This window comes from Brachyhypopomus gauderio, unplaced genomic scaffold, assembly GCF_052324685.1.
Source record: "Brachyhypopomus gauderio isolate BG-103 unplaced genomic scaffold, BGAUD_0.2 sc63, whole genome shotgun sequence".
Taxonomy (NCBI): Eukaryota; Metazoa; Chordata; class Actinopteri; order Gymnotiformes; family Hypopomidae; genus Brachyhypopomus; species Brachyhypopomus gauderio.
The window spans coordinates 1,323,214-1,343,886 of NW_027506884.1; the positions used below are offsets into that span (position 1 = coordinate 1,323,214).

The window sequence follows — 20,673 nt, forward strand, 5'->3', positions numbered from 1 at the left end:
AGCTCTTTACAATATTAAAGTCCTTCAAACGTTTGCAAAAACAAGGTCGTTGCTCTGGGCAACCAAAGTCATGTTTTTTAGTTTGTTGGTTTTTGTTTTCTCTGTGGTGCAAACCCGCCGTATGCCTCCTGCACACTAGCCTTACACATTTGTGTGTAAGTAATAGTATTGTGTATGTTATTATTTAGTGTTTCCCATGTAATATGATATGGAAATTCAAGGAAACGTATTTAAAACAACACAGCCCAACATTAGCCAGCTAGCTAACTAGCAGCTAACAAACGCGAGACTGCTGAGCCTGGCTAACTAGCCTAGCTAACTAACCTAACTGAATATATGTAGATGTGCTAACTATCTTAATAACACTCCTGTTAACATACTTGTCCTAATATAACTAGCACTAAAAATATTCTTATCATTTAAACCTAAATTAGCCTATACCTATCTACTAGAGTTCTCACTGAGAGAGCAGGACCGCACCTGATCGTGGTACAGGTGAGCCAGCTAACTTCGTCAAATAATTTACCATTTGTGTCACTATATAGTATAATTCTATATAGTTTAATTCTATATAGTATAACTCTATATAGTATATATATAGTATAATTCTATATAGTATAACATATATTGTGTAATTCTATATAGTATAATATATATAGTATAATTCTATATAGTATAACTATATAGTATATATATAGTATAATTCTATATAGTATAACATATATTGTGTAATTCTATATAGTATAACATATATAGTATAATTCTATATAGTTTAATTCTATATAGTATAATATATATTGTGTAATTCTATATAGTATAATATATATTGTATAATTCTATATATATGCTGATATATGCTGCATGTGCCATGTATCTGGTTTTATAGGTTCATGACACTATAAACATGTTGAGTCAGAAGAGGTTATACGTGTGGATGACAAACCTGCTGCTGGTCCTCTGCGCTCTGATCTTTGTAAGTAGCTAGTTTCCTGACATGTGTAATTCCCTTCAAACTTCGTTACATCCTTAATGAATGTTACAATGCTTTTAATATCAACCTTTTGTTTAAAAGTTGTTGTTTTTTTCATTAAAAAGTTATAAACTTTATGATAGCTCTGTAGTTCACTGAAACCTTTCTTTCTGTTTGCTGGTGTCTCTCTGTGCACCTATCAGATTTGTGGCCTTGGGCTGCTGGGCTTGGGTGCGTGGATTGCATATGAAGCCTCTTCTTTTGTGTATGCTCTGGGGTCCCATTCAGCACAGCTCAATGTCATCTACATCAGCGTCGCCATGGGCTTTGTGCTCACCTTAGCAAGCCTGATCGGATTCTTTGGTGTGTGGAAAAAGAACCGCTGCTTCCTCATGCTGGTGCGATATTCTGTCCTTATTACTATAAATCTGTCAGTTGTAAGAAAACAACTTCCCCTTACATTTACATCTGCAGTCATTGGTTGAGTGGGATGCAGTAAACAGACAAGCATTAGCTGATATAAAACAGCACAAAACTCATGGATAGGGTGACATAATTATATGTAAGAATTGGAATAATAAATCACTTTAGTACTTATATTTTCCTGATCTTGTAAGTCTTAATCTTTATTTTTTGGCAGATTCACTTACATAACTCCATGTTTTTCTCCTCAGTTCTTCGTGATGCTGACACTGCTGTTTGTTACTGAATTTTTGGGGACCGTTCTTGTACTAGTGTACAAAGACCTGGTAAAACAAATATATATATATAAGTTCTTGTCTACAGTATCTTGTCTACGTTTCTTCCCCTTTTTTAAACAATGCCTCGAGAGAATTAAAGTCACTCGCCACGTTACCTGTTCTATGTAGCACATGACCTACAAACAGTCATGAACATGAGAGTCAACATCTGTCATCATGTTGTGTCAGTGGTTGTAGTGATCAAATCGCTAACGTCTAGCGTGTTTGTGTGGGGAGGTGGGTGTGGTGGTGCGGCAGACCGCTAGGGACTCTCTGCTGAAGCTGTACATGGGGCCGGATGGTGTGGACCCCGTCTCCACCGCCTGGAACACAGTCATGATAAAGGTAGAGAGGAACTCTGCGTGCGCAGAAGAGGCCGGCATTGCCGAGCACGTTTCCCAGCAGAATTACGCGTGGTGACCAGTTTAACGGTTTATTTGCGTTGTGTCCATCTTTTGCTTATCTCAGTTCAGATGTTGTGGTTTTGAGAACTCCACCCTGGATTTCAAGGACTCCGCCTTCAGCAAGGTCACCAAACTGATCTATCCCAGAACCTGCTGCATTAACAGGACTGTTCCAGAATGTGACGGGATGAACGTAGTGCCTGAGCTCATTCAACCTCGGGTAAATTCTGTCCTCATATTCCACAGTGGTGGTGCACCACGGCTGTGTCTGAGAAAAATTTATAAAAAAGTGCTCAGTAGCGTGTTGGTCCCAGCATGGTGGAGGACGTGTGAAGTGTATGAACGTCATTTCTCCTTCCAGAGCTGCTACAGGAAGATGATTGCAGTGGTCAGGGGTCACAGTGCTGTCCTGGGGGCCACATCTGGCAGCATATGTATTGTTGAGGTTAGCTTGAGTGTGTGGGGGGGGGTGTGTGGATGTTTTAGCTTAGCAATAATGTTGTCTTCACTTTGATGTAGTATACTGTTGCCACAGTGAGCTTTTCTGTGTGTGATGCATCAACATCTTTTGATGTGCTGATTATTTAGAATTTTTGTATGTGTGTGTGTGTGTGTGTGTGTGTGTGTGTGTGTGTGTGTGTGTGTGTGTGTTCATGTTCCAGGTAGTTGCTATGATCCTCACTATGGTCATCTTTGTGAGGCTGGGCATGACACAGCAGTAGAAGAGAGTAAAACGAAAGAAAGAAAGTCGTGTGCTCTCTGACGGTCCGTCAACATGGCCATACAGTTCAGTTAGCTTCCTTCAGTTCAGTTCAGTTAGCTTCCTTTGATTTCAGTTTTACGTGGTTTTATTCTGTTAACCCGAAAGATTAAAATTAACATGTTCAACTAAATTAAATAATTCAACTTTGTTCAGTATCTAGTTCAGTGTGCCTACAACTCCAGTACATTAACTGCAGTATACCTTAGGGCATGATCTCAGTGTCATCTCTGTAATACAATGACCTTTCCACCAAAAACCATACAAGCACCAATTCTGACTTGTGTAGGCTATTTCTTCATGTTCAGGTGGTTTCTGGTGCCATCTACTGGCAGGACTGTGGCAGAGCACACCATATTTATAATGCAGTACAGTATATTTAATATAGTTTAAGGGTGATGGTGATGTCTTTTCCATGGTGCTGCTATTGGAGCTTAGACAATGTATATGTCCATTTTGCCTTATTTAATGAAAAGTAATAGGTTTAATATGTGCCCAATATTACAATACAAAACACTGTTGTGTTTATGGATTTCATGACTCATGGAAGTGATTTTCTTTATGTAATAACATTTGCATAATTTGTTTTAGAAAGTGCACACATTCTAAAGTTTTGGAGTTATATGTGGTTTACCTTCATATTTTAAATTGTGAATCGCAATATAACACTTCCAGAACAATTGCGCTAAATTGATGTAAGAATTGTTTTCAACAAGCCCCATTGATGAAGTTATATTCAAAGCTACTTGAAACTTGAAACAAAGCAAATCTTGAAAAAATATCCTTCTGATGTTCTGTTGTTAAAGTAGGGTACAATCTAGAGTACTTTTTGGAGAAAGGTAGAATCTAGGACTTTATGCCTTTGGATTTCAGGTTGAGCAGGTTTATTGGTTCCTCTGACACTGATCAATGGGGAAAGGATCAGGAATACATTCTCTGTTAAATACTAAAGGAGTTTCAATGTGCAAAGGGCATGACCTAAATGTGTACTTAAGAAGAATACACATTCCTTTTTTATATTAGGAGTAATTTATCCCAAAAATGTTAGTGTATTCGTGTATTTAAAATGTGAAACAGCATTTTTTTTATGTGTCAGTGCAAGACATCTTCATTTCAGCAGTTCTTGAAATTCGAAGCTCATTAATACTAACAATCAGGGTAAATACAGGTACAGTTGTGATCAAATTTATTCAACCCCCAATGCTGTGAAGGGTTTTATGGAATTCAGTGCACATTTGTAATTGTGTTCATAATGAAATCTTACAAGGACTTGTTAAAGAACTAAATGCAACTAAGATAGCATCAATTTTTTTTGTCATAAAGTATTAAATGGCCTTTTTGTGATTTCTTCATTGACACAATTATTCAACCCCTTTACGACTACCACTCCTAAGAACAGAGGTTCATTCCAGTGTTTTCCATCAGGTATTGAAAACATCTGTGGATGTCAACGAGCAGCAATCAAGCATGATAAGCACCAATTAGGCAGATTTAAAAGGACTGTGATACTCAGCTCCTTCTAGACATCTACTGGTGTGTTTCCAAGCATGGTGAAGGCAAGAGAATGGTCCCAGAAGCCAAGAGAAGAGGTTATTGCTCTTCACAAGAATGGCAATGGATATAAAAAGATTGCGAAGTTGTTAAATATTCCAAGAGACACTATCGGAAGTATCATTCGCAAGTTCAAGTTAAAGGGCACAGTGGAAACGTTACCTGGTCGTGGCAGAAAGAAGATCCTGACCGCGACTGCTGTGCGCTACCTGAAGCGTAATGTGGAGAAAAATCCCCGCGTGACTGCTAAGGAACTGAAAAAAGACCTGTCAGATGTGGGCACTGAAGTTTCAGCTCAGACAATAAGGCGCGCACTGCATAACGAAGACCTCCATGCCAGAACACCCAGACGCACCCCCTTGCTGACTCCAAAGAACAAGAAAAGTCGACTGCAGTATGCCAAAAGTCATGTGGACAAGCCACAAAGGTTTTGGAACAGTGTACTGTGGTCAGATGAAACTAAATTAGAACTGTTTGGGACAATGGACCAGCGCTATGTTTGGAGAAGGAAGAACCAGGCTTATGAACAAAAGAACACCTTGCCTACTGTGAAGCATGGCGGGGGGTCAATTATGCTTTGGGGCTGTTTTGCTTCTAATGGTACAGGAAAGCTTCAACGTGTGCAGGGTACCATGAATTCCCTTCAGTACCAGGAGATCTTGGAGGAAAATGTGATGGAGTCAGTCACAAACCTGCGGCTTGGGAGACGTTGGACCTTCCAACAGGACAATGATCCGAAGCACACATCCAAGTCCACTAGAGCATGGTTGAACATGAAAGGCTGGAACATTCTAGAGTGGCCATCGCAATCACCAGACTTAAATCCAATTGAGAACCTCTGGTGGGACCTAAAGAAGGCAGTTGCAGTGCGCAAGCCTAAGAATGTGACTGAACTGGAGGCTTTTGCCCATGAAGAATGGGCTAAGATACCCATAGGTCGCTGCAAGACACTTGTGTCAAGCTATGCTTCACGCTTGAAAGCTGTCATAACTGGAAAAGGATGTTGTACTAAGTACTAAAAAATAATGTCACTAGGGGGTTGAATAAAACTGATAATGATGTGAGCACAGTAAAGACATTTGTGGTTATTCCATCATAAATATTATGTTATGTTTGTCTAATTTATAAGTGCCTCTTTGATATAATTGTAAATAAGATGACTGAAATGATCAAAATCAATGTCAAACTGGCCAAAACACTTTATTTCAGTGGGGGTTGAATAAATTTGATCACAACTGTATATTCCCATGATTTGTCACGCACTCATATCTGACTTAACATATCACTGTGGACAGTTTAGGTTCTCACTACCTATTGTACCTATTCGACCCTATTATACATGTGTACGAGTCGTGTAAGAAACCTGCCGTTTGATTACTTTTATTACTTTTATTTAAAAATAACTAAATGAAAAATGAACAGGAATCAAGACATTTTCACACACTTTGCAAAACTATGACAGGATGTCAAGAAGTGAACAACTATTAGTTATTAAACATGTCAAGTCGGTGATAAATGACCAAGGCGGGGATGTTGAAGTGATAAAGGAGCAGGAGACGTAACCTGTGTTTACTCATGGGGATGTCAGATACATTCTTTCACTTCTACGTTTTACGTGTTCGTTTGACAAACTAGGCTTGGCCAGACCTTTACTGGATTACAATGTGGACTTTGCAAAAACGTGTCACACAATAACCTGGCGGTGGACCAAGCAAAGTTTAACTCTTTGAACGCTAGCCTTCCAGAAGCAGTTTTATCACCACCGAAAACCACGGCAGCCAATATTTAAGTGTCACACAGTTTCATTTGAAGGACACACACACGCTCAGTGTCCAGTTGTGCAGATGACAGTCGTGCGGCTCGGTCCTGTAGACCTCCTCAACGCAGGCGAGGAGGAGTCAACATCTCGCTGTTTCCGGAGAACCTCCAGCACTCCACACACTTGAACGAGTGGATTACACTCTTCACCCTCCACAAGTTCTGCTCCTCAACAACCCCAAACTCGATGCAACTCTTGTTTTATTTGCGTGACTCAGCCGTAAACCATTTAAAGGCAGTCCTTTAAGCGCCGTGCGCGTTTTGACAGGTGCTTGGACAGGAGGACACGGAGACACGGAGACACGATCATGTCCAACGGGAGAGACGCACCTGTGGCCGCAGGGTGAGTAACCGGAGCAGCAGCTGCTCTGGGCTGAAGTGAATCTCCTGTGAGGCTTCAACCGTGTCAACACGCCGTTTTCATTCATACGGTCATTTCTGCAGTGACGGGACTGAAATAGATTTAATTGATTGAATGTATTGGAGCCCAAATGAAGCGTTATGGTGTAACTCTTGTTATTGAGACATCTTGGTGTCGGCTCGTTTGGAAAAAACATCCGTGAGACTCCCGTTACACTACAAGGCACGAACTACGTTTTAGCCTTTAGTCGAGTCGGCTGATTCAGTTTGTGGGAAGTCTTGCAGCTTGTTCAATTTTCCCCTTACGCTAGTTTTCACAGCCCTCCCTGTGTCGACTCTTCCTTCCTCGTTGTGTAAGTGTTGCAGACTAGTGTGTAAAACCAGGGGACCTCCACACCACACGTAGAAGGAACCTGACAGTTAGTTGTGTGTTTGAAACGGATCACGGAATCAGTGGGAAGATGTGTAATGATGCCAGCTGTGTGGCACTGTTCATGTACGCGCATGACTAATGACCTACGGGCTCTGTGTGTGTGTATACGTGTGTGTGTCGTGAGTGTGTGTATGCTTGGTTACGTTACCCAAGGTCTTACAGTTTTCGGCAATGAATTACATGTGTGTTGCTGATCCAGTGAAATACCCTGTGAAAATATTACAGTTAAAGTTCTCAGTGATGAGGATTAGGGTATAAACTGCCTCAATCTATAATTTTATGGGTCTTTAAGAATATTCGTGTCCTTGTAAGTATGCGTGATTTTTATTCAGGAAAGTGTGAAAGTGTGGAAGTGTGAAAATCACAAGGAAACTCCCCTCATATTTTCAGAATGTCCTATCTTCTCTTACCTAGTTGAATCACTTCACACGTGGCCTGTTAACATCAGGCGTTCTGTTATTACTCAACTAATGGCCAATCTTTTTATATCCTCACATTTACTGCCATGAGGGATAATTCATAATTAATAAAGGGCAGTGTTTCAAAGGGAGTGGAGATGCTCATTAATGTTTTTTGTATATTATGCTGTTAGGCAGGAAGCAAGAGTTTTGTCCACTCTCAGTGTACTATCCACACTGATTATTTGACACCATCACTCTGGGTGTACGAGTATCCACACTGATCATTTGACACCATCACTCTGGGTGTACAAGTATCCACACTGATCATTTGACACCATCACTCTGGGTGTACGAGTATCCACACTGATCATTTGACACCATCACTCTGGGTGTACGAGTATCCACACTGATCATTTGACACCATCACTCTGGGTGTACGAGTATCCACACTGATCATTTGACACCATCACTCTGGGTGTACGAGTATCCACACTAATCACTGACTGCTTCATCTCAGCCCCACACAGCCGTCCTTACAGGCGTGTCTGGAAGAATGTATGGAGGCCTTAGACCTGTTCCTCAACAACCACTTCAATGAGAGCCTGGACAAGCTGAAACTAAGGTGAGAGCTAGCTGTTCTCTGTTGTTTGTACTCTCTCTCTCTCTCTCTCACACACACTCACTCACACACACACACACACTAAACCCAGGCAGGCGCACGATGTTCCAGCTGTTAGCAGTAGAGGAATCCTCAGATGTCATGGCTGTGGTGAGAGTGAGGTGGAGAACAGGTCAGAGTGTTTAGTTAAGGTGCGGGTGCTACAGGAGTGATACAGGAGTGCTACAGGAGTGCGTCTGTGTCAGCACTAGTAATTCTGCGTGGCCTTTTAAATGGGTAGAACAGTTTCAGTAATTACTATTATTAACAGCAAAAAGGCTATCAAACATTGTTCTGCTTAAATGATTCTGTGTGTGTTTGATCATGTGCGTCATACGGACTCCCTGGACCAGGATGTGAGCTATTTACCTAAGCACACACCCACCAAAGACACACAAACACACACACGGTAGAGTGTAAGAGGCGTATAATGAGACTGTAAGGTGGCGGTGTTCTGATTAAATTCCTGCTCTATTCAGAATCGTTGCCTGACAGATGTGTTTGACTGGAAACGCTCTAGTTCAAAAGTAACCCACCTGGACCTGTTGGTACCCTTCAGTGGTCGATTCTTCCCAGGGCTTGACATGAATGACTGGAGGTCCACATACATATTTTCATATTTTTTTTACTGGAGGCTGGTGAACTGATTGGACCATTGATGTGGACCCGGGTGCATTTAGGATGCTTCTGATTTTCTAATACCTCACCATAGGGTTCTAACAATACATTGAAGCTAATCAGGAATTGATTTTGATTTGAGCTGATTCTGTCGATACGTCCGATATGCATCAATCCATATAATTGAAGTACATGGCCCATTGTATTGTTTTTCCTGCATGTTGTCTTCAACAGGTTAGTGTTCCTGGATGTGTGTGCGTGTGTAATAAGCACGGGTGTTCAACTGTGTGTAAGAATAATGGTGTGTTATGTCGCAGGTCTAAAGAGAGTATGTATCATGCTCTGATCTACGCTACAGTGTTAGAAATGCAGGCCATGATGACCTTTCAACAAGAGGACCTAGTCAGTGCGGGAAACACCATGAAGAGTGCTCAGGAGGTCTGTCAGAGGTATGGACACACACACACACTCCTCTCTCTCTCTCTCTCTCTCTCTCTCTCTCTCTCTCTCTCTCTCACTGTGCGTGCGTGTGTGTGTGTGTGTACACACTAAAACAACTGGCCATGGGTCTCCCCAGTACAATTGTGTGATTCTGAACAGCTCTTCCCACGAGCCCCCTGCCTGTGCGCTAACACACTAGTGCTGCTGGGTGATTTGCTTGTGTTTGCATGGGTCTGAACTACAGGCCTGCCTCCACCACTGATGCGGCTGATAACGACCTGCCCGCTAATGTTGCCTCCTGGCTGAAAGGAGGCTCAGGTTTAGGGCCGTGTGTTCACCCATGCTGATCACAGTGCACGTTCGTCCTCGTGATCTCCACATTCGCAGCACCTGTTAGTTGTGACGCTACACACACTGCTTATATAGGGTCCGTTTTGTGGCTCTTCTTGTTATGGAGATGATGTTGGAATGATGACTGATCTGAAATGAGTTCTCCTACTAAGAGAAACCTGGTAGGCAACTTAATGTCACATCCTCTGTGTGTGTGTGTGTGTGTGTGTGTGTGTGTGTGTGTGTGTGTGTGTGTGTGTGTGTGTGTGTGTGTGTGTGTGTGTGTGTGCTGTCCTGTGCAGGTTTCGTAAGCGGTCGGGTAGTCTGGCCAGCCGAGCAGCAGATGACGACCTGTCTGAAGGTAGACGCTGTGTCAGTAGCTGCATGTAGCTGCTGTTTAGGGTAGAAATGACCAATATTGCACGTCTCATTTCATTTCAATTACATGGTTAATGGTTTTATGATGGGTTTTTCTCATTCTGTGTGTGTGTTTATAGAAGAGCTCCATGCTGAGGCGTGTTATGCCGAGTGCTTGATCCAAAGAGCTGCTCTCACATTTTTACAGGTTGGAATTCAAAAATCAACCTCCTTACAAACAAATATCTATAGACCACGCAAAGTTACATGTGTTACACACACTGTTACACACAATGTTACACACACTCCTGTGCAAACACTCACAGGTGTGTCTCGTGTCCTGACCACACACTCTCAGCGTTCTGCTCTCAGATGTTGCACTCTTGTCATTTTATCAAAGGTTAGGGAGAAAGATCGGTCTCTGATGGCACCGTCTCCCGCCCGTTACCCTAACAACCCGATTGTGGCTTTGCGTGACAGTGTAATCACCACGGCCACCGAGCCTGTTGTCAGGGAGACTGGCTCCTTGGTCCTCCTCACACCTTCTTGTCTTCACTGTTTTGTTCCTCTGCTTGCAGGACGAGAACATGGTGAGCTTCATCAAAGGGGGCATCAAGGTTCGCAGTAGCTACCTCATCTACAAGTGAGTCGGGAGTCTGTGGTCTTCACGGCCCGCGGTAGCGCCACGGCAACATATTAACATCATTTAGATGACAATTGACATAAAATATTGTGTTCGGTTTTAGAAGTTTAAATTCCCCTATGGTCAGAATTGTAGTGCCGGTTTGTAATTTTCAAAATGTTCTAAAAAAACCCATCAATCATGAAAATTGAGTCTTTTTGTCCTCATTAAAAGCCCAGATGAATGAGCATTTCAGGAATTGCTGATAGGGAAAAAGGCTGTGATATAGTCCGAGAGACTTGCCGGTGTGATTTGTGTTTGTGCTTCGTTCGACTCGTGAAAGCCCAAGGCTGTTTAAAACCGTATCCACATCCTTTCAACAGACAAAAGCCATAGACTGCACTGATCAATCATTGACCACAGCACAGAAATCGCATTGTTCCTTGACTGATACAAGTGTTCCTCCACACACAGGGAGCTGCACTCCTTCATTGAGTCTCACAGCTCTTTTAAAGGGCCCAATCACAAGCACCTGGAGGGAGGGGTGGCGTTTGGAATCGGTGCTTTCAACTTGGTGTGTTCCACAAGCATTATGGCATAAATTGTACCCGACTACAAGTAAAGAAGGTGTCTTGTCCTCTGGTTGATGTTATGTTGTCCCTGACGGTCCCCTTCCAGACCCTCTCCCTGTTCCCTGCCCGGATACTCAAGGTGTTGGAGTTTGCCGGCTTTTCTGGTGATAAGGTAATGACTTTGTTTACTTCTACGGACAAAAGAAAAGGTGTCGTGGCATTTAGGGCCGTAAATACGAACGCTGTAATAATACACTTGTATTTAAGAGACAGGTAAGACATCATGATGCGTAAGTTAGACTCTCTCACTCTCTCTCTCTCTCTGGTGTGTACGTGTGTGTACGTGTGTGTGTGTGTGTGTACAGGAGTACGGGCTCTGTCGGCTACACCAAGGCGCCACCTCCCATAACCTGCGCTCTATGCTGTGTGCTCTGCTGCTGCTGTGTTACTACACCTTCCTCTCCTTTATTCTAGGTAACGCAAGATCTCCTCCACCCGCCTCGCTGCTCGCTAATAACACACACGCTCCAGGTGCACGTTCACACGCGTGTGCACACACACGCAACGCTACTCGACGGCAGCTGAGCGTGCTTTGTTGAGTGTGCAAGATGGCTTAGGTTTCATTCTGGGTATCACTAGTTCTTCATTTGGGGGCTGTGTGGAGTGTGTGTGGAGTGTGTGTGGAGTGTGTGTGGAGTGTGATCTAGCCTCTGTTCCTTCTGTGCAGGGACAGGTGAGGGGGATGTAGCTGATGCTGAGAAGCTACTGAAGCCATTTCGCCTACGATACCCACACGTAGGTTTATGTGCACAATCCAGTTCTCTCTCCATCTGTTTATCTGTATTCATGTGCAGCCCACATATTTAAGTGAAACACACACACATATATATATATATATATATATATATATATATAGAGAGAGAGAGAGTCATGATAAACAGACTGATCTATTTCAGGTGTTTATTTCTGTTCATGTTGATGATTATGGCTCATAGCCAAGAAAAACCCAAAAGTCATTCTCTCAGAAAATTTGAATAATTAACACAACGGCTTCCCAAGTATTTCCCAGCCTTGGGCTTTCGATGGTCCATTAGTGTGGTTCAGTAGGCTACACAATCATGGGAATCAAAGATAATAAGAATATTATATAAGACCAACTGAAAACATGATTTTTAATCCAGAAATGTTGGCCTACTGAGAAGTATGTACAGTAAATGTATTCAATACTTGGTCGGGGCTCTTTTTACACAAGTTACTGCGTTAATGTGGCGTGGAGGTGATCAGTCTGTGGTACTGCTGAGGTGTTAGGGAAGCCCAGGTTGCTTTGATCGCACCTTCAGCTCGTCTGCATTGTTGGGTCTGGTGTCTCTCATCTTCCTCTTGACAATATCTCATAGATTCTCTATGGGGCTTAGGTCAGGCCAGTTTGCACAATGAAACTGTGGTTATTAAACCAAGTATTGGTATTGGCAATGTGGACAGGTGCCAAGTGATGACATTTCCATCTTCACAAAGCCTGTTGTCAGAGGGAAGCATGACATGTTGTAAAATGCCCTGATAAGACGTCTGCTCTGACTTTGGTCTTGATATAACACAGAAGACCTGCACCAGCAGATGACATGGCTCCCCAAACCATCACTGATGGTGGAAACTTCACACTAAACCTCAAGCAGCTTGGACTGTGTGTCTCTCCCACTCTTCCAGACTCTGGGACCTTGATTTAAAAAAAAAAAAATGCAAATTTTACTTTCATCTGAAAACAACACTGTGGACCACTGAACAACAGTCCAGTTCTGACTCAAGGAATGTGACAGTTGTAGCCCATGTCCTGGACACATCTGTGTCTGGTGACTCTTGAAGCACTGACTCCAGCAGCGGTCCACTCCTTGTGAATCTCCCCCAAATTTTTGACCGGTCTTTACTTGACAGTCCTGGTTGCTTGTGCACCTTTTTCTATCACTTTTTATCTTTCCCCTCAACTTTCCATTAAAATGCTTGGATGCAACACTCTGTGAACATCCAGCTTCTTTAACGATGCCCTTTTGTGGCACATCCTCCTTGTGGAGCGTGTCGATGCCTTCTGGACGGCTGTCAAGTCAGCCGTCTTCCCCATGATTGTGTAGCCTACAGAACCAGACTAAGGGACCATTTTAAAGACTTGAGAACCCTTTGCAGATGTTTTGTGTTAATTATTCAAATTTTCTGAGAGAGTGACTTTTGGGTTTTTATTGGTTAGTTAAATAGTTTCACTTTTTGTATTGAATTACTGAAAAAAATTCACTTTTTCATGATATTCTAATTTACTGAGAATGTATTTAATGCACCTTCTCTTCGTCGTGACTGTAACTGGCGTCTTTCTTTCCCCATCTCTTCTCCAGGGGGCCATCTTCCTCTTCTTTGCAGGCAGAGTGGAGGAGATCAAGGGAAACGTAGATGAGGTGGGCAGGAGCTCCGTCCACGAGCATGTACCTACGTGTACTTACGTGTACTTACGTACTTATGTGTACTTATGTACTTATGTGTACTTATGTACTTATGTGTACTTACGTACTTATGTGTACTTACGTACTTATGTGTACTTACGTACTTATGTGTACTTACGTGTACTTATGTACTTACGTGTACTTACGTACTTACGTGTACTTATGTACTTACGTTTACTTACGTACTTACGTACTTATGTACTTACGTGTACTTGCGTGTACTTACGTACTTACGTACTTATGTACTTACGTGTACTTGCGTGTACTTACGTACTTATGTACTTACGTGTACCTACGTACTTACGTGTACTTACGTACTTACGTGTACTTACGTACTTACGTGTACTTACGTGTACTTATGTACTTACGTTTACTTACGTACTTATGTACTTGCGTGTACTTACGTGTACTTACGTGTACTTGCGTGTACTTGCGTGTACTTGCATGTACTTACGTACTTACGTGTACTTGCGTGTACTTGCGTGTACTTACGTACTTGCGTGTACTTACGTACTTATGTGTACTTGCGTACTTATGTGTACTTGCGTGTACTTACGTACTTGCATGTACTTACGTACTTGCGTGTACTTACGTACTTGCGTGTACTTGCGTGTACTTGCGTGCTCCACGCGCACCTGTGCTGCGTTTTCCTGTTCATCAAGCGTCTTTGCTTGAATGTGTGGAGCTGGTGGTTGAGCCACCAGCTCGTAGTTTGCAAGACCTGCAAAGACAATGAAATCAAGCTCTTCTAGCTTGAGTCCATTTTCACCTATTGTTTTAAATTATGTACTGGTGTTACACGCAATGGCAACATATGAAATGGCTAGCATGGTTGACTTTAAAGCCATAACACTGGCAGAGAGTAGCGCTACTATACTAGGGAAATACACATTGTTACATCTTGGGTTTAAGCAAAGACATAATTGTGCTCCCGTCAACAAAGGACTCTCGCCAGCAGTTGCTGTTGTTATGTGTGTCCAGGCGGTGGCGCTGTTTGAGGACGGTTGCAAGGCCCAGCAGGCCTGGAAGCAGTTCCACCACATGTGCTACTGGGAGCTGATGTGGTGTTTCACCTACAAGCGCCACTGGAAGATGGCCTACTTCTACGCCGACCTGCTGAGCCAGGAGAGCCGTTGGTCCAAGGTGGGCCCCTAACGCCCCGCCGTGCAGAACCAGCAGACGGGTTGACGTTTCTGAGCAGTGTTAGTCGCAGAGCAGCACAGGTCAAAACTCAGGACTAGGAAGGTCTAGTGTGTTAGATTTAACGCTGTACGTGCACCTGGGTGTGAATGTGTAAGAACGGAGCTCAGTCCCTCATGGCAGCCGTCTGCATCATTTACATAATTTTAACCAATAGTTTTTATTGGTGTGCGTGGAGCAAAGATCAGTCACATGACTTGTCTTGGTCAGGCTATGTACGTGTACATGAAGGCCGCTTGTCTCAGCATGTTGCCGGAGAGGGAGGCCCGGCCCTTCGGGGAGAACGAGGTGGATCTTTTCAGGTAAACACACACACACACACACACACACACACACACACACCAGCTTGTTTCCTACCCTCTCCACCACTCCTCTGTTGGTCTCTCAGACAGGTGCCAACCTTCAAACAGAAGATAGCAGGGAAATCTCCGCCCACGGAAAAGTTTGCCATCCGTAAAGCCCGGCGCTACAGGGCCAGCAAGCCCGTCCGCCTGCCCGTGCCTGTGCTGGTACAACGATCACACGATCACAGCCGCCCGACTCCGTTCCAGCAGGCCCACCGCTACTGTAGAACCACTCAGCCTGCTGGAAGCCTCCATTTCATTTTACACCTCTTGAATTTAAGTGATATTGTCAGTGAAAAGTCAATAGAAGATAATTGCTCACGTTGCAGGAGATGATGTACATGTGGAACGGCTTCTCCATGATAAGCAAACAGCGGGAGCTCACGGAGGGCATGTTGGACACACTGCTGGAGGCAGAGCGCACCCTGCAGGCTGCTGCTGGTACTGCACCTTACACGTGTCAGATGTGTATTACACAGGCAGATAGCTGAGTATGTTAGATGGCATCAACTCTGGTTTTGTTATGGTTTTGTTACATGAGTTCATGATATATATGTGATGTTATCTGCAGTGAAACTTGTGCAGCTGTTTGTCTTTTCAAAACTGGCCCTTACTCATATATTACGGTCTTGGGAATGGACATCCTGTAACGTTTACATGTAGCTTGTGTGTAACTGTAGCTTTTCTACACTGAGCACGCTGCATGATGACCGTAAAGGAGCAACAACCATGTTTCCTGCACTCTGCCACACACACTATAATTGAATGGCATTGATTAGCTTACTTTAATGTTATTATATAATCTAGGGTTTGTTACAATGGAAAAATTGTGTTTAGAATTGAATAACCGTAGACTAGACCAGGGGCATATGTTAAGTAAACGTGTGTGTGTGTGTGTGTGTGTGTGTGTGTGTGTGTGTGTGTGTGTGTGTCCCAAAGAGAACGAGTACACGTTGGATGACAGCTGTCTGCTCTTGTTGCTGAAGGGTTTGTGTCTGAAGAACCAGAGCCGTATGCAGGCGGCGGAGCAGTGCTTCTTACAGGTGTACAGCAGGTGCTGCTCTACAACCCTGCACCTCACTCTACACCTCACTCTACACCTCACTCTACACCTCATACCTCACACTACACCTCACTCTACACCTCACCCTGCACCTCACCCTGCACCTCACACTACACCTCACTCTACACCTCACCCTACACCTCACCCTACACCTCACCCCTCACACTACACCTCACCCCTCACACTACACCTCACTCTACACCTCACCCCTCACACTACACCTCATCCCTCACTCTACACCTCACTCTACACCTCACCCCTCACTCTACACCTCACCCCTCACTCTACACCTCACCCCTCACACTACACCTCACCCCTCACACTACACCTCACTCTACACCTCACCCCTCACTCTACACCTCACACTCCACCCCACCCCTCACACTCCACCTCACACTCCACCTCACCCTACACCTCACTCTACACCTCACACCTCACTCTACACCTCACACCTCACTCTACACCTCACCCCTCACTCTACACCTCACCCCTCACACTACACCTCACCCCTCACTCTACACCTCACCCCTCACTCTACACCTCACTCCACACCTCACCCCTCACACTACACCTCACCCCTCACACTACCTCACCCTACACCTCACTCTACACCTCACTCTACACCTCACCCTACACCTCACCCCTCACTCTACACCTCACACCACACCTCACCTCACACCACAACTCACTCCACACCTCACTCTACACCTCACTCTACACCTCACCCCTCACACTCCACCTCACTCTACACCTCACACCACACCTCACTCTACACCTCACACTACACCTCACCCTACACCTCACTCTACACCTCACCCCTCACTCTACACCTCACACCACACCTCACTCTACACCTCACTCTACATCTCACACCACACTTCACCCCATCCCCTCCACCTCACACTACACCTCACACTCCTCACCCCACCGCACAAGCCCGCTCCGGGACGGGGATTGAGTTCACAACGCAAGAAAGTGGGAGAGAACGGCTGTAGCTCACAATAAATGTTCAGTATTCAGTACACATTTACAATACAGTGCTGGACAAAACTGTCTGAGTTTAAATGGATTGAAAACACCAGGAACTCTTCGGTACATTATAAGCAGGATATTTCCATCCTCTGGGCAAAATGGCCCTATTGCCAGCTCTGTTCTTTAGAAATATAACAAGAGTGACAAGTATTAAAAACATCAGATTATTGTAGATGTGCTCAACATTTACTCTTTTCACATGACATACAGTATTTTAAGAAAACTATAGAATATGGTGGTTTCAGCTAAATGAGCTGATTATGTGAGGCGCGTGTATGTGTGTGTGTGTGTGTGTGTGCGCAACAGTGAGAAGAAACTAAAGTTTGATCACTACCTAATCCCCAACACTCTTCTGGAGCTGGGTCTGCTCTACATCGACACAGGCAGGCGGGAGCAAGCCGTCAAACTGCTGCAGAAAGCCAAGTGAGCAAAGCGCACCGTCGAGCTGACCTCGGCTGACCTCGGTCGTTTGTGCTGATGTATTTTCCACTGCTGTTCTTTCCTTACGATGGTCAAAACGATCAAATAAAGCCCATGGCTGCGCCTCCTTCATCGTGGTTTTTCTCTTTCCTTCTCAGGAATAACTACAAGGAGTACTCGATGGAATCCCGTACTCAATTCAGGATCCACGCGGCTCTATGCAAACTGAAGGCTGACACAAGCGACCAGGACGAGATAACTGTTCTGTAAAAAGCCCAGCTGAAGTGTTGTTGAGGGCTTCGTCACTGAACTGTGATACCAAAGAGACTCCCTCATGTCCTCGCCTGCTTTGATCCCTTGATACTGTCCTGAAAAGTTATTTATAAAGGAATCTGGCCCATGTAGAACTGCATTGGGGAACTACTGATCTAATGTATTTGTAGCCTTCTTAGTGTACCGGCAATAGCTAAATTAAGTAATAGACAATCTACCCGAGTCAGAGATTTCCACTTTTATGAAGAGTATTATATTGTAGAAACTCTGCCTCACCCTGCAGTTTGTGCTTTTAGGAAGGAACTTCCCTTTTTTCAGGCTTTTAGAAATGACATTTTTGGATCCTTGAAGTGGATGTAATATCTTTGATTGGATTGATGTGAGGACATTTCAGATTGTCCATTTCTTCACAAACGGACTGATTACAACCAGGGTTCCCTTCATTTCATGTTGAAACTCAAACTTGCCTGCACATTTCTTCTACGTCATGCTGGTTGCAAAACAACAAAGTGCCACATCATTTCTGACAAAACCAACAAAGTCAGCATTAAACAAAGTGCACGCTCACCGCTGTTAATAGTGCATAATAGTGCATTTTCCAGTAATTGCTACATTTCCCACTAAAGTTGGTCTGACAGCCAAAATTACCCAGTTTGCACCTTGTGTTTTTGTTTGTATTTGTGTCACTTTAAAACATAATGTAAGTAATTACAAATGTATGTGTATATAGGATAGGCAGAATATGGGATTGTCTCAAGCATACAATCTGATTGTGGCAAGTATTACATTTATATGGGAAGACATATTGCAATTAAAATGCAAAGACTGTTAAATGAGTGATATTCAGAAGGAGAGCCAATGTAAGGCACCTGATTAACAATAAGTGATCAGCTGAAATTAAACACAGTGGGCCAAATAAACTTCAACAGTCATATGATCATTTATGATGGTACGATGGTGATGTAAATATTCCTATGCACTACTCAGACTTCCTTTCCACCACCCTACCTCCACTGTAGGGATTTTCAGGGTTTTTGTTAGACACCTATGTTCTCATATGGAAGACATGCAATCCTCTTTATTTAAGAAGCCGTTGTGTATGCAAGTCAAGTGTACTGCCATCAAAATGCATCATTGTAGCTTACAAAATGCGGCTTCAAACAAGTGATGAATTAAAACAGGAATACATTCAGGCTGAGTGCAATTTACTGAGGGAAAACAACATGGCGGCACAACTTTTCTCCAGATCGTAGTTTAACTAAAGAGTTGGGAGAGTGGTGGGTCAAAGAGGCGGTTCCCGCAGGCTGTAATGTGGCTATGTACAGTGTGTGTGTGTGTGTGTGTGTGTGTGTCCTGAGCGGGCGGGCTCTCAGGGAGCCAACCCCAGCTCTTCCTCCCTTTTCTGCCTCTTCAGAAGCTTCCTCTTCCTCTTCTCCTCCTTCTCCATCTCGGCCACCATGTCCTGGAACTTCTGGCTGCGTGGGTCGATGGCTTGGCCGAAACGCTCCCTCGCCACCGCCAGCAGCCGCTCCTTCTTGGCTTTCTCCTCCTTGGCCTTCCTCTTGGCCTCCTGCCTCTGGTTCCTCCAGTCCGCGATCATCTTGGGCATTTTGGCCATGTTGGCAGCTATGAGCTTCTCTCTGTGGGAAGATAAAAAAGTGTCAAACTAATTTGATTATATATAGACCATCATAACTAAAGGAGAAAAGAATACTACTACAGCAGTACTCACTTTACTGTTATACTCTGTCTACAAGTAAGGACACCTAACAACCTTCTAACTAAAGTATTTCTGCCAGGGGGAAAACGTTCTCACACAGGCTGCTTAGTAAATATAACGCGTCATATTAATATCTTGCATTTCTACACATAGATGAGATTAAACACGCGGTACAGCAGCTGGTTTATGGGTCCAGTATGAGTTCGGGGGAACCCGGTATCGTGTGATTCCGGTCCCGGTACCTTGCAAGTCGTTTCGCAGCTCTTTCGTTTTCTTTGGCTTCGATTTTCTGCAGGAGCTCTTCAGGTGGAGGGTACCACTCCTGTTCTTCCGCGATGAGCTCCTGCAGCTGGGCGGGACTGGGCCACAGCTGGACCGGGTCCACACCGGACGCGCGTCCGTACCGGCCGAACAGCCTGCGGTCAAACTTCTCCGTCTTCTGCCACTCCGGTGTCTTCTCACTGGTTTTGTCCGGAATGTAAGGGTCCTTTAAATTAAGTCTAAGTGGCTTTGGGTTATAACCGGCTGTCTGTTGTAAGATGAAACTCTGCGAAATAACCGGAAGAAAAGATTTAAAATTGGAAAGACTTGTTAGCGTAGCTGTCCTGCTGCCCAGCAAGGAGGCCGCCATGTTGGATGATGTTCCTCAGAGGTTGTGAATTAGGAGCTCGTTTATCTCACACCGCCCTCTGTCGACACGGGTCTGCAACTACACACTGCGTGTGTGTGTGTGTGTGTGTGTGTGTGTGTGTGTGTGTGTGTGTGTGTGTGTGTGTGTGTGTGTGTGTGTGTGTGTGTTAGTGTAATAGTGATCATTTCTGTAGGACCAGTACTTGGTAGAATGCAATTTAAATTCTCCTCAGCATCAAGTAGGGGTCCATTAGTACCACGTGGACACGTTTATTACACAGTTTATGCATTATAATTTCCCCAACCTTTTCCTTTCTTTATTTATTTTTGCTCACAATATCCTACAATTAACCCTTCAGTACGCTTGCAATTTTATGGGTTTACAGATTTTAATTGCATAATACATTACACATAATGCACAATACTTTATTAACATAGTTATTAAGAATAACTAGGGCCAACATTAGTATTCT

The 20,673-nt window shown here is 43.8% G+C and overlaps 3 protein-coding genes across 7 annotated transcripts; 2 read left to right on the forward strand and 1 right to left on the reverse strand.

Moving 5' to 3' along the window:
* Positions 1-23: 23 nt before the first annotated feature.
* Positions 24-3,406, forward strand: LOC143489536 (tetraspanin-1-like). 2 transcript variants are annotated; one of them, XM_076988635.1, is made up of 9 exons: positions 24-155; positions 435-495; positions 887-973; positions 1,174-1,368; positions 1,645-1,719; positions 1,948-2,055; positions 2,179-2,334; positions 2,476-2,559; positions 2,777-3,406. In XM_076988635.1, exons 3-9 carry the CDS (start codon positions 905-907, stop codon positions 2,834-2,836), a joined length of 747 nt encoding a protein of 248 aa, XP_076844750.1. In that variant the 5' UTR covers positions 24-155; positions 435-495; positions 887-904; the 3' UTR covers positions 2,837-3,406. The 2 variants fall into 2 exon arrangements, with proteins under 2 accessions (XP_076844750.1, XP_076844751.1); XM_076988636.1 differs by having other exon boundaries at positions 49-155; positions 453-495.
* Positions 3,407-6,241: 2,835 nt separating this feature from the next.
* On the forward strand, positions 6,242-19,054 carry LOC143489532 (tetratricopeptide repeat protein 39A). 4 transcript variants are annotated; one of them, XM_076988629.1, is made up of 18 exons: positions 6,242-6,586; positions 7,955-8,059; positions 9,031-9,162; positions 9,787-9,845; positions 9,985-10,049; positions 10,420-10,484; positions 10,938-11,037; positions 11,142-11,207; positions 11,401-11,566; positions 11,763-11,830; positions 13,414-13,473; positions 14,500-14,661; positions 14,929-15,020; positions 15,107-15,227; positions 15,392-15,503; positions 16,002-16,116; positions 17,464-17,580; positions 17,736-19,054. In XM_076988629.1, the coding sequence occupies exons 1-18, from the start codon at positions 6,552-6,554 to the stop codon at positions 17,845-17,847; spliced, it is 1,752 nt and encodes a 583-aa protein (XP_076844744.1). In that variant the 5' UTR covers positions 6,242-6,551; the 3' UTR covers positions 17,848-19,054. The 4 variants fall into 4 exon arrangements, with proteins under 4 accessions (XP_076844744.1, XP_076844743.1, XP_076844746.1 ...); XM_076988628.1 differs by having other exon boundaries at positions 6,251-6,586; positions 9,982-10,049; XM_076988631.1 differs by having other exon boundaries at positions 6,257-6,586; positions 9,982-10,049; positions 11,401-11,428.
* Positions 19,035-20,227, reverse strand: gadd45gip1 (growth arrest and DNA-damage-inducible, gamma interacting protein 1). The gene is made up of 2 exons (XM_076988641.1): positions 19,813-20,227; positions 19,035-19,490 (listed from the first exon to the last, which is right to left on the reverse strand). Exons 1-2 carry the CDS (start codon positions 20,199-20,201, stop codon positions 19,220-19,222), a joined length of 660 nt encoding a protein of 219 aa, XP_076844756.1. The 5' UTR covers positions 20,202-20,227; the 3' UTR covers positions 19,035-19,219.
* Positions 20,228-20,673: the final 446 nt, after the last annotated feature.

What these genes read in the sequence shown, in the direction of transcription:
- LOC143489536 (XM_076988635.1), top strand. Translation starts at nt 905, where the DNA reads ATGTTGAGTCAGAAGAGGTTATACGTGTGGATGACAAACCTGCTGCTG. An exon ending in TACTAGTGTACAAAGACCTG is followed by an intron (nt 1,720 to 1,947) that starts GTAAAACAAATA and finishes TTGTGTGGGGAG; the next exon opens with GTGGGTGTGGTGGTGCGGCA. An exon ending in CTGAGCTCATTCAACCTCGG is followed by an intron (nt 2,335 to 2,475) that starts GTAAATTCTGTC and finishes TTCTCCTTCCAG; the next exon opens with AGCTGCTACAGGAAGATGAT.
- LOC143489532 (XM_076988628.1), top strand. Translation starts at nt 6,552, where the DNA reads ATGTCCAACGGGAGAGACGCACCTGTGGCCGCAGG. An exon ending in AACGAGGTGGATCTTTTCAG is followed by an intron (nt 15,021 to 15,106) that starts GTAAACACACAC and finishes TTGGTCTCTCAG; the next exon opens with ACAGGTGCCAACCTTCAAAC. An exon ending in AAACTGCTGCAGAAAGCCAA is followed by an intron (nt 17,581 to 17,735) that starts GTGAGCAAAGCG and finishes TTTCCTTCTCAG; the next exon opens with GAATAACTACAAGGAGTACT.
- gadd45gip1 (XM_076988641.1), bottom strand. Translation starts at nt 20,201, where the DNA reads ATGGCGGCCTCCTTGCTGGGCAGCAGGACAGCTACGCTAACAAGTCTT. An exon ending in GCTGCGAAACGACTTGCAAG is followed by an intron (nt 19,491 to 19,812) that starts GTACCGGGACCG and finishes ATCTTCCCACAG; the next exon opens with AGAGAAGCTCATAGCTGCCA.